Consider the following 13453-nt stretch of genomic DNA (forward strand, 5'->3'; position numbering starts at 1 on the left):
GTGCCTGGGGGGCGGCCGCCTCTCCCACCGCCCCCAGGAGAGGAAGATCCACGTCTACGGGTACTCGGTGGTAAGCGAGGCGCCGCGGGGGGGGGACGGGGGATGCACCCACCCGTGGACGCGCCTTCTCCGCCTCCCGACGGCAGCACGAGCGCCCCTGCCGGTACCGCTGCCGCTGGCTGGACCGACACCGGGTCCCCTCGGGAGCAGAAGGGCCGGGCCGAAGGGCAGAGGGTGCCGCCGGGGCCTGGCTGGGGGTGCCCACGTCCCTTCGGGAGTGCCCCAGGAGGGTATCGGGGATGCCGGGTGCCGGTTTTCCCAGCCCCGGGGTGGCTCCATCCCTCAGCCCGGTTGCCGTGCCGCGCTGTCTGGCAGCGGGGGCCGGGCTGAGCTGCCCGTGTCCTGAGCCACTGCCACCGAGGGCTTGGAGCTGGCACGGGCTCAGCAGCACCGTCTGCTGCCGGGGGGTGCTGCTGGGGCATCCGCTGTCGGCGAGCTGCCCCAGGGCTTCGCCAAGCTCTCCCACAGGTCGTAACTGCGCTGCCTCTACTTTGGACCCTCTCTCCTCTGCCAGGGATTTGGGCGAGCGGACCACTCCGTGACTACGGAGAAGCTGAAAGCCAAGTACCCAGACTATGAGATCACCTGGGCAGACGAAGGCTACTGACTTGCTCTGGCTGGGCAGCGGCGCCAGCCTGAAGCTGGCACAGCCGGATCCAGCGCCGGAGCAGTGGCAGCAGGCTCCCCGTGCTCTGGGTTCTCCTGTTTTTCTTTGTGTTGAACTCGTCTGTTCTCTGCTGTCACCCGGCTTCCCACGCGCCGTGGGTGCTCCCCACCTCCCCAGCGTGGCGCGGTAAAGCCTCGGTGCAGCTGGTGGGTGCTCTGTCCTGGTCTCCCTGGTGGCGAGGGGGTTTGTCCCACGTGTGTATGTGAGAATTAAACACGTTGGGAGCACAGTTCCTTGCGTGGTCACATGTTCACAGCTCAGCCTGCACCTTCCCCTGGTTCTGGGTTGTGCCCAGTCACCCACAATGGGGGTGACTCCCCCCCCTCGGTTTTCCAGCCACTTGTGGGGGGCCTGACCCCAGACCTGGCAGGGTCTGGGGTGGGGGCAGCAGAAAGTGTGTCAGAACTAGCCTTGAGAAGGGCTAAGGCAGGGAAGGAGAAAGCAGTGGGCGCCCACGCCTGGCAGAGGGAAGGGCAAGGTGGTCCTAGGGGAAGGAACACCCTCATCTCCTGCTGGGAGGGAGCCGAGCTGCCTGGGAGCATGGTTTGGAAGAACAAACTCATTCCCACCCAGGCAGCTGGTCACACCATGAGGTAGAGCATCCTCCTGGACAGGCAGGACTGGCTCCTGTCCCTCAGTATTTCCCAGGGAGACTCCACTTAGACTTCCAGTGAAGAGCTGGGTGGTGAGACTGGGAAAAGCTGCTGGAGCCTTTGGTGGCAGGAGAGCTTGAGGGGGACGTGCAGGTCAGGTTGGGAAGGTGAATTGCTCAGTTGCCATCCCATACAAGGTTGGGGCTGGAGGAACCTCACCACTCCATGTCCCCAGCCCTGTTTCACTTGGGCTGTGATTCTGTTTGCTCCCAGTTCCTGCCTGTCTGCTTTGCCTGCTGCTGCCACCCTGCCTTCCCCTCTTGCCATCGGGGATGCAGGCATCTAGACAGGAGATGGATCCTCTACCTGGAGCTGTGCAGGGCCAGAACAACCTGCTGAAGCTCAGCCCCTGTGCCCGGTGTCCTGCGCCGAACTCAAAAGATCATGGTAGATGGGGATGAGCTTCATGGGCCAGGCTGGGGCTGCAGGGCCCACTGCCTGCCTGGTGGCTCAGGGCTGGAGCTGTTTCCTGAGGAGGATCATGCCCATCAGCCTTGCAAGCTGGTGGAGGGGGAAGAAAACGGGGGGCTAAGTCCATGTGCCCTGGACACACATTAGGTTGCACTGACTCACTCTACAAAAGTAGCTTTGCTGTGCCCAGCAAGGTGTTTACCACTTCCTTCATGCTGGGGTGGATGTCGCCCAACAATCAGGTGTGCACTGAACACGGGTGGCTGTTAGGTGGGGGCTGAGTGCCTTGTGTTGGTCACATGGAGGAGCAGAGCTTCCCCTCAAGTCCCTGGATCACAGACCTTGGAGGCGCCTCGGGAGGTGTCATCCCTCCCCTGCCCCGCAGGGCTGGCAGCAGCAGGTTGCCCCGGGCTGTGGCCAGGTGGGTTTTGGGCATCTCCACGGATGCAGACCCCACAGCAGCCTGGCCAACCTGCTTGGTTTTGATGAACCTCACAGGAGAAAAGTTTTTTCTTAAGATTAAGTGATGTTTCATGTTCTCACTTTGTTGTTGTTACCCTCGTCCTTTCATGGGGCACTTGCTCCTCGGAAGAGGCTGGCTTTTTGCTTCCTCCTGCTGGGTCTTTATACACATGGGTGACATCTCCCTGCACCTTATCTTATGAGACCAAGCACCTCCAGCTCTCTCAGCCTCTCCTCGAGGGAAGTCCAGTCCCTCTGTCATTGTCACAGCCCCTTAGCTAGATCTGCTCCAGTACACCCAAATCTCGTACTGGTGCCCAGCATCCCTGTGTCTCCCCAGTGCAGAGGAGAGGGATCAGACCTGCTGGAGATGCTCTGCCTGTGCACCTGGGAGGCTGGTGGCTGCTTTGCTGGAGGCCGTGGCACTGGCTCATGGTCAGTTTGGTGCCTGCCAGTTTTCCAGGCAGCAGGGGGTGAGCAGGGCTGCCTGCAGCTTCTGCCAGCCCCAGGGTGCCCAGGCTGGGAGGACACAGTGTTGCTGGCCTCTGCCCGTCATGGCTCATGCTGGGGAAGGGAGCTGAACCCTGCATTTTACTGTGCCTGATGCAATTGTGCTGTCCAAGGCCATTGGCTAGGAGGGGAGAAACCTCCACACTCAGCCTTCAGCAACGGGGCACAGGGGCTGCTGGCAGCAGAAGCAGGAGGGCTACCCTGGGGCAGCGTAGCCCCCATGAGCCCTGGCAGCAGCTTCTCCAAGTGGGGAAACCGAGGCAGGGGCAGTGCTTGCCATCAGCAGGCAGCTCCAGCAGTGCCATATGGGGCTCTGGTTGCTGAGCCACGCTACTTCCAGGCTGAACAGCCCTTCCTGGGGCTCTGCCAGGGTTGTTCTGCCCCAGGAGTGATCTGGTTGTGGCCCTAGAGCTGTGCTCCTTCACCCTCTGGCAGTTGTGAGCTGGGTGCTGAGATGTTCCTGCCAGACAGAGTAGTGCTGGCAGGGGTGAGGGGTGGCTCCTGCCGATGGCACCTCTGGGCCCCCAGGCTGTTGAGAGAGGCTGCCAGGAGGCTGGGGAAGGAGCACTTCAGGCAGCCTGCCAGGCTCTGCGCTGGCCTGGGCATCCTCCCAAAGCGGCTGCTGCACAGACTGCACGTGGCAGTGGGAGCACAGGGCTTCCAGGCTGTTCTGCCCATACCAGGCAGACTGAGAACCCCCTCCTGCCTGCCATCGGTGCATCCTGGGGGACTGCCCCCACGGGTCTTGGGCTGGGGTGTGCTGGAGTCCCGGCTTTTGGCAAGGGCAGCTCAGCTGTGTGCTGGGACAGACTCCTCCTGCATGTCTTGCCTGTCTCTGCTTCCTCTCCCAGCCTGTCCTGAGTCTCCAGTTTTGTTCTGAATTCAGAGCTCCAATGTTTTTATGGTTAAACCCCGTGCCAGTCCTAAGGATCCCCGCCTGCCATGGCTCACCATTGCCTGGTGCATCATGACCCATTTATGCCTTTCCTGCCTTGTGGTTGCTCCTTGCACCCCATTCCCACTGCCCTCCCTGGCCAGGGTGCACCCAACTGCCAGCCCATGCCTCCCATCCAAAGGCTATGCCCTGCACCCAAAGGCTCTTCCACTGCTCCTTATGCTCAGGGTCTGTTTATTCCTGTGGTTAGACACAATACAGCCCAGGCAGCTGGCACAGCACCCATGCCCCTGCAGAGGTGCCAGCTTCTCCCCCAGGGCTGGCAGCATCACCAGCTCAGGAGGAAGAAGTGGCCTTTCCCCTCACCAAGCCAGTGTGTGCCCCTGGACCATGCTAACTGACCCTGTCCCAGTCAGGGTGGCACCCAGCATCTTGTCCTAGTTGGAAAAGGAGGGCCAAAGAGGAGGGGTTTGGAGGCGCAAAGCATCCGGAGGTCTACTGGGGTTGCAGAGCTGCCAGCTTGCTGCCGGTGATGTCAGCAGCGGTGCCGGACAGCAGGACCACAGGTGGCTGTCCCAGCCCTGCGAACTGCCTCGCCATAAACCCCACTGGGAAGCTGATAACGATGGGGCTGAAGTCCAACGCGGGGCAGGTCCTGGGGAGCAGATTCCAGCTCTGGGCTCACGGCGTGGCTTCCCCCACCAGCCCCGTGCCTCTCCTGGCTCTATTTTACCGTCGCTGCAGCCCTGAGGCCAAGATGTCCGGACAGGCAGCGCTCGCCCTCCTGCTGCTGCTGGGTGAGCTCTGCTGACACGGGGGGGTCGTGCTGCGGGGAGGGAAGGGGCTGCAGCGCTGGCTGCTCCACTCTGTCCCTCCCCAGCTTGGGCTCCCGTGGGGATTGTTGCTTCCCCCAGCCTGGGGGGCTGCGCTCTGGGGTGTTGAGGCAGACACAACCCAGTAAAACCTTCTGGGCTCTGCTGGTGAAGGTCAGCCTGGGGTTCCCAGGCCAAGCACTAGAGCCAGGCTGGGTATTGTCAGTGGCTTTGCTCAGTGTGGATAGGAAAATGCCCAAATTTTCCTGTTTCCCCCAAACCAGGGGCTGAGACTTGGAGCAGGGGTTTTATATACCAGTCCAGAGGGTCAGTGCCCCTGCCCTGGGGGCTCTGGCACCCTGAGGGCACATGGGAGTGGGGTTGGTGGTGGGAGATGGCAAAGTGGGAGATGTGGGAGGTGGGGGCACTGGAGCAGTGGCAAGGGGTCCTGTCCAAGGGACAGTGCCTCTGGGAGGTCAGCACTCCCCCCAGAAGGGTCCCACACTGGGAAACCCAGACAAATGTCACCTGCAGGCCGCGTGTGCCCTCTGTCACCCGCCATGGGCACCGTGCCCAGATCCTTGTGGGGTTTTCAGCCCCATTGTCTGTCCCATAGCCAGGACTGTCCTCCCCAGCGGGTCCATAGTCATCAACAGCTGCAGCAGCACGGCCGAGCAGCTCTGCAACTTCGTCTGTGACTGCAGCAACTGCTCCGATGAGAACCAGTGTGGTGGGTGCCGGCCCCCTCCTCCTCTGACCCCACTCCTGGCCGAGAGCAGGCAATGGAGCTAGGGGCATTGTGGGTGCAGGTCCCTGGGGTGGCTGCAGGTCCCAGGGTGGGTGCAAGTGTCCAGGGTGGGTGTGGGTCACTGAGGTGGGTGCAGGTCCTCCAGGTGGGTGCAGGTCCCTGGGGTGGACATAGGTCCTTAGGCTGGACTCGGGTCCCTTAGGGTGGGTGCAGGAGCCCAGGGTGGGTGCAGGTCCCCAGGGTGGTTGCAGGAGCCCAGGGTGGACCCAGCCCTTCCCTGACACCCCATCTCCATGCCCTCAGGGTACCTGTGGGGCTCGGCAGTGCTGGGCACACCCTTCACCTGTGATTTTGAGGAAGGTGACTGTGGCTGGCAGGATGAGAGCACCTCAGCTTACAGATGGGTCCGGAGCCGGGCCAGCCTGGCCACGTGGGGCACAGGGCCCCACTCAGACCACACTGTGGGCACCAACCTGGGTAAGCGGGAGGTGCTCAGCTGGCGAGTGAGCTCTGGATGCCCGCAGCACCGCACCTCTGGGCCATGGGTGCCCTGAAGCCAGGATGGAGGGGATGGATGTCTGTGCCCTGCCCATCCTTGTAGGGTGGAGGGGATCAAGCAGACACATGGTGGGGCAGGAGTGGTGCCGGGCACAGCTTCAGTGCCATCTCATGGGGCTGCAGCCCCTGCTCTGCTCTCTGCCTTCCCCAGGGTGGTTCATGGTGACTGTGTCCCCCCCAACAAAGACCACAGCCACGGCCTGGCTCCGGTCACCGGTGATGCGGGAAGCAGCCGCCACATGTGAGATCAGAGCCTGGTACCACCTCTCGGGAAGCAGTGAGGGTGCCCATGGTGAGCATGGACGGGCCTTGGGGTACCAGACACAGAGAAATGATGGTGGGGGGCTGTGGGGAGGGACGGATCCATCTGCCCATGGTAGGGACAGAGCCACTGGCACCTCAGGATGGGTCTTTGCCATCCCGCTCACCTCTTTCATGCTCTGCAGGCAGAGCTGATGGGGCCCTGGCTCCAGTCCCCAGAGGTGGCGGGGCTCGGTTCATCCTCGCAGGTACCCCCCAGGGTGCCAAGGACTGTGTTTTGGGGCTCCCCACAGGGCTCAACCAGACAGAGTGGCCGGTGCTGCGGCTGGCCATGGCATACAGGGACGAGGTGGTGGGGCTGTGGCAGAGCCCCAAGCGTGAAGGCGAGGGCTGGCACCAGCTGGTTGCCTACCCAGGCCGCATAGCGGAGCAGTTCCAGGTGAGACAGGGCAGTGCTGGCACCTGGCACCATCCCCACGAGCTGGGGCCAGAGGGGCCAGGTGATGCCCCAGGGGCCGAGGCTGCCCGGGTGCTCAGCTCACGCCATCCCCCTGCTCTTGTTGGCAGCTCATCTTCACCCTGACACAACTGCCCACACACGAGGCAGAGCTGGTGCTTGATGACATTGTCTTCAGGAACTGTGGCGTGCAGGGTGAGTCCCGCATCCACTGGGGTGAGACCAGTTTGGGCTTTGCCCCCGGGGGAGCTCTCCTGCTGCCTGCTGGGTCTCAGGGGCACCTTGCCCTGGTCAGGACATGGGGAAGGGTGCAATAGCTTATATCTTGAGCCACCCCAGGGAGGGATATGAGGGGCCCCCTGTGGGGCCAGCCGTCTGCTGACAGTGTGTGACACTGCCCCAGAGCCCGGGCAGCAGCTCTGCGGGGCAGAGGAGAGCCGCTGCGGACGGGGCTCCTGTCTGGCACAGCACCGCTTCTGCGATGGCACTGACGACTGCGGGGATGGCTCGGATGAGGATCCAACATCGTGCAGTGAGCATCCCTGGCCCTGGGGAGGGGGGTCCTGCCCACTGGCCCCCCAACCATATGGATGGGCTGAGGGTCTACCCAAAGTCAGGCCATGGGGCTGGCAGGGGTGACCCCGACTCTGCCCCCCAGCTGTGCAGGATTTGGGGTGGGGAGTGGCATCAGCCCAGCCCATTGAAGGAACCTCCTTGTTGGGGGGAGGGCTGGGACCTGCTGTCCCTGTGTCACTCTGCTCTCCCTCTCTCCCCACAGAGTCCTTCACCCTCTGCTCCTTTGAGCAAGATCTCTGCAGCTGGGTGGCAGAGGTCGGACAGCCAGCATGGGAGAGGAACACGAGCCTGAACCTGGGGACTGGCTACAGCATCCCCATGCGGGATCACAGCAATAACAGCAGGGCAGGTGCGTGGCTGGGCACTGGCACCCCAGGGAAACACCACCACAGGTCCCTGGGGCATCACTGGCCCTGGGGCAGATGGGCCCTCTGGCCCCTGCGCTAACACACACCTGGACTTGGCTTAAGGTTGTGCCAGGAAAACACCATCTTGCACCCGCACACTCGGCCTGGCACCACTCATCCCCTTTCTGGTGTCTTCCACAGGTTTTTTCCTCCACGTAGGCAGTTCCTCAGCCACAGCTGCCAGCGGCACGGCACGGCTCAGCAGTCCCACTTTCCAGGCCACCAACTCTTGCTCTGTGAGTCACAGCCAGGACCCTGCATCACAGCCTGTGTGGGCATGGCAGTGGTGGGGGACAGGGCACCCAGCTGTGGGGACCCCCACTTGGGTCTGGGGCTGCAGTTGGCCCTTTGCTAGGATGGGCAGCAGATTTTTGGGGGTGGTTTGGTGACATCTCTGGTGCCCATTGGGAGCTCTGAGCTCCTCCAGCCCCATTTCTGTGATCATCCTACGGGGCAGCAGTCATGCCATGGGGTGTGGGGGGCTGCATGGCCCTGTGCTGAAGCTTCAGGGCTCAGTTTTTCCCCTCTGCCTCCCCAGCTCATGCTGTACTGCCACCTCCATGGCTCGGCCACGAGCAGCCTCAGCATCTCCTACATGACCAAATCCACCAAGCAGCTGGTGAGGGAGAGGACAGGGGACCTGGGCAGCTTCTGGGTCCGGGAGAGAGTGGACTTCAATGTGACAGAGAGCTTCAAGGTGGGCTGGCACCGTGCTGGGCTGCCTGTGGGGTGAGGGGCACTGGGCCACTCCCAGTATGCACCCATGGGACTGGGTTGAACTGGGAACTGGACACCAGAGCTGGGCCTCTGGTGCTGGCATGTGCCACCCTCATGGCCATGTGCCCACACCTCTCAATCCCCCTACCAGCCCCTCCAGCCCAGGGACCACCCCACTGGAAGGGGATGGGGGGGCTGTCTTTATCCATGCCATGTCACCCCGTGCCTTCCCACCATCCTGTCTGCTGTCCCCCACGGCCACCCACATGACCCAACCCCTCCCATCTGGCCCTGGAGAGCATCCCGAGGGCACCCCGAGGGCACTCTGATGGCACTCCAAGAGCACCCCTACACACAGCAACAGGCCATGGCTGTGTGCAGGGGCAGCACCACTACCCCAAGCCTGCCGTGGCCGTGCTAGCCCACCCTACACACCCCTCCCAGCTGCAGCATCACCCTGCTCCTTCTGAGCCCCTTCCCAGGGGAAGATCACAGGAGCTGAGTTCCCTCTGTCCCACTCTCCCTGGTGTCCCCCCATGCCCAGTGCTGTTGCTCAGCTCTGCCATATTGTGCCAGAGCCCATGCTGACATCCCTGCAGGTGCTGATCGAGGGGGTGGCTGGCAGCGCAGGGACCGTGGCCATTGATGACTTGATCCTGTCTCCGGGCTGCAAGCAGGAGCAGGGTGAGCCAGCGGGCAGCATCCCCCACTCCTGCTCTGGCAGGACCGGTGGTCCCCAGGTGTCCTGTGCCCATGGCACCATCCCAAAAGGACCCAGCGCAGGGTCTGACCATCCCTCTGCTCATCACAGTGACCATCCTGAGTGCAGCATGGCAAGTACTTGCCTTGGGGCCCGCAGCCCCTGGTGTCCTTGCCCTGCAGCTGTGACACTCAATCCCATGTGTCAAAGCCTCCTGCCAGGGCCATGTCACACAGGCAGCTCTCACCGATGCCCTTGTTCCCCTTCACCTGGTGGCAGCTGGCCGGGCAGGGCAGGGATGGGGCTTGGGGAAATGGAGAGCTCAGGGACAGGGGACCGCAGCTCGAAGGGGTGACGCTGGGGGTGCTGCCGGGCCCTCTCAAGAGCCACCACTCTCCGTCCCGGGTTGTTTCACCATCAGAGAAACCTTTGACCACGATGCCGAGCCGGGTGGGTGCTGGCCCCTGCACGGCTGAGGAGGTGGCCTGTGACAGCGGGGGCTGCATTGGCGCGGAGCTGGCCTGTGACTTCTCTGAGACGTGTGCCGATGGCTCCGACGAGAAGCGCTGCGGTGAGAGCCACAGGCGGGCTCCAGGCAGCCCAGCAGCCAGGCAGCAGGGGAGACCCAGGCACCCCTTGTCTGGCACGGCTGGGTGACATGGACGTACAGCCCCTGGGAAACGTGGTGGCCTGATGGGGCTGAGCCTGGGCTTTCACAGGAGCAACCACCTTCGAGGAGGGGGACGGGGGCTGGCGTGATGTCAGCGTGGGGCGGCTGCGCTGGGGCGTGCAAAGGGGCACTGAGCTCGCTGACACCGTCCTCACAGGTGAGGCTGTTCCCATTGATGAGATGATGCTCTTTGGTCCCCAGCACTGCAGGAGCTCCCAGGGTGCAGGGACTCCCTGGTCCCGCCTGGCTGGGGTGCCTGAGTGCCACTGCAGGACTAGTGGGGGTGATACCTGGGCAGGGTGCTGGGCTGGGGCCACTGCTCCAATCTCTCAGGATGTTTTGTGCCCAGGGGCTTTCCTGGCCCTCCAGGCAGGAGAAGGACAGATGGTGGCTGCTGCGAAGGCACGCACGCCTCTGCTGGGCCCCTCCGGACCCGCCTGTGCCATGGAGATGAGCTACCACATCCACAGCGGCCCCCAAGGTAATGCCTCTGCCCCGTCCCAGGATGCCCTGCCTGGCCCCAGGGTGCTCTGCCTGCTCCCTGCCCAAGCCAGCTCACCCGGGGTGCCCTGCCCACTCCCTGCTCCACCCTGGCAGAGCGGTCCCCCATGCCTGCCTTTGCTGCCTCTCCCAGCACCACTTTGCCCCATCACACCATCCTGGAGCTGGGGTGTCCCTGTTCCCTGTGACCATGGACTGGGGGGGTACTGGGGCCACGGGGGGCTTCCAGGGGGTGGCTGGGGGCTGCCAGTGCCTGCAGGATCTGCACCGCCTCTCGTGCCAGGCTTCCTTGCCGTCAGCATCGCAGATCACACCACTGGCACCACCCATCTGGCCTGGCACATGCAGGGACCCAGCGGCACTGCCCAGGGACACGTCCGTGTCCTGATGGGAGAGAGGACCCGAGCCTTCCAGGTGCACCCGGGGACACAGAGACCAGTCTGGGGGGCTGTCAACACGGTAGCGCGAGTGCTGCCTGGCACCCTGGGCTCACCGCAGCCACCATGCTTCCCCAGGTCGAGCTGCTGGGGCTGGTGGATCTGCAGGACTCGGCGAGTGCAGCCATCGACAACGTGACATTTGTGCAGTGCCACCTCAACATGGTGCCACCAGGGGCCACAGGTACAGTCAGGGCACATGGGCAGGGAGGACGGCTGCAGGCAGGAGGGGATGCTGGTCCCCTGCCCATGGGGGAATGGTGACACCCCTATGGGGGATGCTTGGGGACTGTCACCCTGTCCCCAGCCCAGGGATAGGACCACGGTGCGGAAGCCCTGGGATCAGGGTCAAGCCTGCATGGGGTGAACCTGGGGAGCAGGGAGGCGAGCAGAGGGAAAGGGACATTTGGAGGACCCATTTGCTTTTGAGGTGCCTTATCTCACTCCTTCACCACCGTCACCTCTCTCTGGCCAGAACTGTCCTGCAACTTTGAGAGAGGCATGTGTGGCTGGTACCAGGATCAGTCCAGTGACTTCAAATGGGTCCGTGGCATGGGGCAGGGGCAGGGCTCCGACCACACCACTGGCTCAGGTAAGGGACTGGCTCCTCTCCTGGGGACCCCGGGCAGCCCAGGGCACCCTGCAGCCTCCTGTACCCAGGGCCCAGATGTGCCCTGCACTCTTCAAGCAGCCCCATGCCCGCAGGGCGAGCTCAGCCAGGGCAGCCCAGGGGCACCCAGATCTGGTGTGGGTGCTGCGGGCACAGCTTGGAGCACCCATGTCTGTGTCCCGTCCACCCTGGCTGTCCCTGACACTTAGGCTACTTCTTGGCTGCGGACCCCTCTGTGCCGTGGAGCCGCGGGCAGCAGGCACAGATCATCACCTACAGCCAAGAGCCCACTACCACCCCGCGCTGCCTCTCCTTCTGGTACCGCTTGGCTGGCCCGCAGATTGGTACGCAGCCCCTTGGCACCTTCCCAGGGTGCCCAGCTGGGCTCCCCTCCCCTGGGGACAGCGGGGTCCCCGCAGGGTGCAGGACAGCTGCCTGATGCTTCCCTCTGCCCAGGCACCCTGAACCTCAAGATGCAGTTGGAGGGAGTGGAAGAGACAGTGCTCTGGACCCGCCGGGGGACCCAGGGCAGTGTCTGGCACCGGGGATGGGCAACACTGCCTGCCACAGGCCGGCGGCGATACCGGGTGAGGGCCAGGTCCCCCCATGCCACCGGGTGCTGGCGGGGTGCTGGGCAGTCTGACACTGCTGTCTTGGTGGCAGGTGGCCTTCGAGGCTCTGCGGAATGGGTTCCTGGGGGACATGGCGCTGGATGACCTTGTGCTGACGGCGGGGCCCTGTGGGGCTGAGCTCTCCTGCTCCTTTGAGGCAGGCAGCTGTGGGCTGGCAGCCAGTGGGCAGCACAGTTGGCTCTGGCAGAGCAACGGCACGGGCACCACAGCTGGCCCTGCGGCTGACCACACGACTGGCACCACGGCAGGTACCGTGGCCACAGCTTGTTGGGGCTCTGCAGGAGCCCTGCTACCTGCCCTCCTTCCCTGCCTACTTGCCCCGTGCCCTGCCTGCCCTGTGTCCTGCCTGCCTTCCCTGCCCTGCCTGTCACCTGCCTTGTGTCCTGCCTGCCCTACCTGCACTCAGTGCCCTACCCACCCTCCTTGCCTGCTCTGCCTGTTCTGCCCAGGATGTGCAGAAGGCACTACTGTATGGGACTCTCCAATCCTGGGGCTCCCCAAATGCAGTTTCCCAGCCCCAGGGCTCCCCAACCCCAGCAGTGCCCTGGTGCACCCCCAGCAAGACTGGGTGGGGGTCACAGCGTGGGGGCTTCTCTCTCCCAGGCCATTACATGGTGGTGAGCACAGGCAGGGGCTCCCTGCCTGCGGGGCACGTGGCTGCCCTCACCTCCCAGCCCTACCGGCCCTCTGCACCCACCCAGTGCCTGGCCTTCTGGTACCAGCTGAGCGCCGGGACCCCAGGTGAGCACCATGACCCCCCCGGGGTCACCTCCAGTTGGGTGGGGTTCCGGCACAGCATGGCCCTGGACCGTCCCTCCATGGTGGGTGCCCTGGACAGGCTCTCTGGGGATCTTCATGGAGCAGAGTGGGGTGCGGAGGAAGGTGATGGGCGTGAGCACCATGGAAGGGGACATGTGGCACCGTGGCCACGTCACTGTCCGGCCCGATGGAGACTGGCAGGTGAGATGGGCCAGGGTACTCGGAACCCTGTGGCTGGGAGGGGGACAGGCTGGGTGTGACTAGTGGTGCATGGCAGTTGCCAGTCTCAGCGTGCCACCCTGCCCACCTCTCTGCCAGGTAATATTCGAGGCAGTGGGAGCTGGGAGCAACCAAGGGTACATCGCACTGGATGACCTGCATGTGTCGGATGGACCCTGCCCTGAGCCAGGTGAGAGCCCATGCTGCAGGGGGGGGGCACTATGGGCTGGACAGGTCACCCCATGGGGGCATGTGGCCATGGGGATGGAGACAGCCTGTCCTAGCCATCATGGCTCAGCTGTGGCCACTGGGCACCATGCTCCTGCCCTGAGCTGGGCCTGGCCCAAAGCTGGGGGCAGTGGGGAGGGTGCTGGGGGCAGACATTCCCCCCCCCTTGCCCCCAGTCTCCCACCAGGCAGTGCAGGGCAGTGGGTGCCTGCAGCACTGGGTCTATCATAGCCCCCCCTTTCCTCCCAGCATCTTGTGACTTCGAGCAGGACATGTGCGGCTGGAGCAGCCCCTCGGACCCCCACCTGCAGGGCTTCGCCTGGGGCTGGAAGAGCGGGGTCCCCCTTGCTAAGTACCCCGGCCCTGAGCAGGATCACACCCTGGGCACAAAGAATGGTAGGAGACACCCATCCCTCCCAGGGCACCCTGGCATGGCTGGAATGAGGAAGAGGAGCTGGGGATGGATGGGGTCACCCATGAATGTCTTCTCCAGTATGTCCCGG

The 13453-nt window shown here is 63.8% G+C and overlaps 1 protein-coding gene across 2 annotated transcripts in view; it reads left to right on the forward strand.

The window, feature by feature from the left end:
• Positions 1-4149: 4149 nt before the first annotated feature.
• The window catches only part of MAMDC4 (MAM domain containing 4), an 11556-nt gene continuing 2252 nt past the window's right edge, over positions 4150-13453 (forward strand). Inside the window, exons 1-24 of one of the 2 annotated variants that reach the window (XM_026860427.1) lie at positions 4150-4455; positions 5087-5200; positions 5522-5695; positions 5928-6053; positions 6331-6476; positions 6605-6689; positions 6898-7026; positions 7273-7419; positions 7619-7713; positions 8016-8174; positions 8794-8878; positions 9316-9465; positions 9614-9721; positions 9914-10045; positions 10349-10479; positions 10581-10686; positions 10978-11094; positions 11322-11456; positions 11569-11699; positions 11776-11992; positions 12348-12485; positions 12583-12704; positions 12822-12912; positions 13200-13346. In XM_026860427.1, the coding sequence (XP_026716228.1) occupies positions 4191-4455; positions 5087-5200; positions 5522-5695; positions 5928-6053; positions 6331-6476; positions 6605-6689; positions 6898-7026; positions 7273-7419; positions 7619-7713; positions 8016-8174; positions 8794-8878; positions 9316-9465; positions 9614-9721; positions 9914-10045; positions 10349-10479; positions 10581-10686; positions 10978-11094; positions 11322-11456; positions 11569-11699; positions 11776-11992; positions 12348-12485; positions 12583-12704; positions 12822-12912; positions 13200-13346 (3250 nt within the window). In that variant the 5' untranslated portion in view covers positions 4150-4190. The remainder of the gene's footprint in view (positions 4456-5086; positions 5201-5521; positions 5696-5927; positions 6054-6330; positions 6477-6604; positions 6690-6897; positions 7027-7272; positions 7420-7618; positions 7714-8015; positions 8175-8793; positions 8879-9315; positions 9466-9613; positions 9722-9913; positions 10046-10348; positions 10480-10580; positions 10687-10977; positions 11095-11321; positions 11457-11568; positions 11700-11775; positions 11993-12347; positions 12486-12582; positions 12705-12821; positions 12913-13199; positions 13347-13453) is intronic. The other variant, XM_026860428.1, reaches the window with a different exon arrangement.

This window comes from Athene cunicularia (genome assembly GCF_003259725.1).
Source record: "Athene cunicularia isolate RWA chromosome 17 unlocalized genomic scaffold, athCun1 chr17_part1, whole genome shotgun sequence".
NCBI lineage: Eukaryota > Metazoa > Chordata > Aves > Strigiformes > Strigidae > Athene > Athene cunicularia.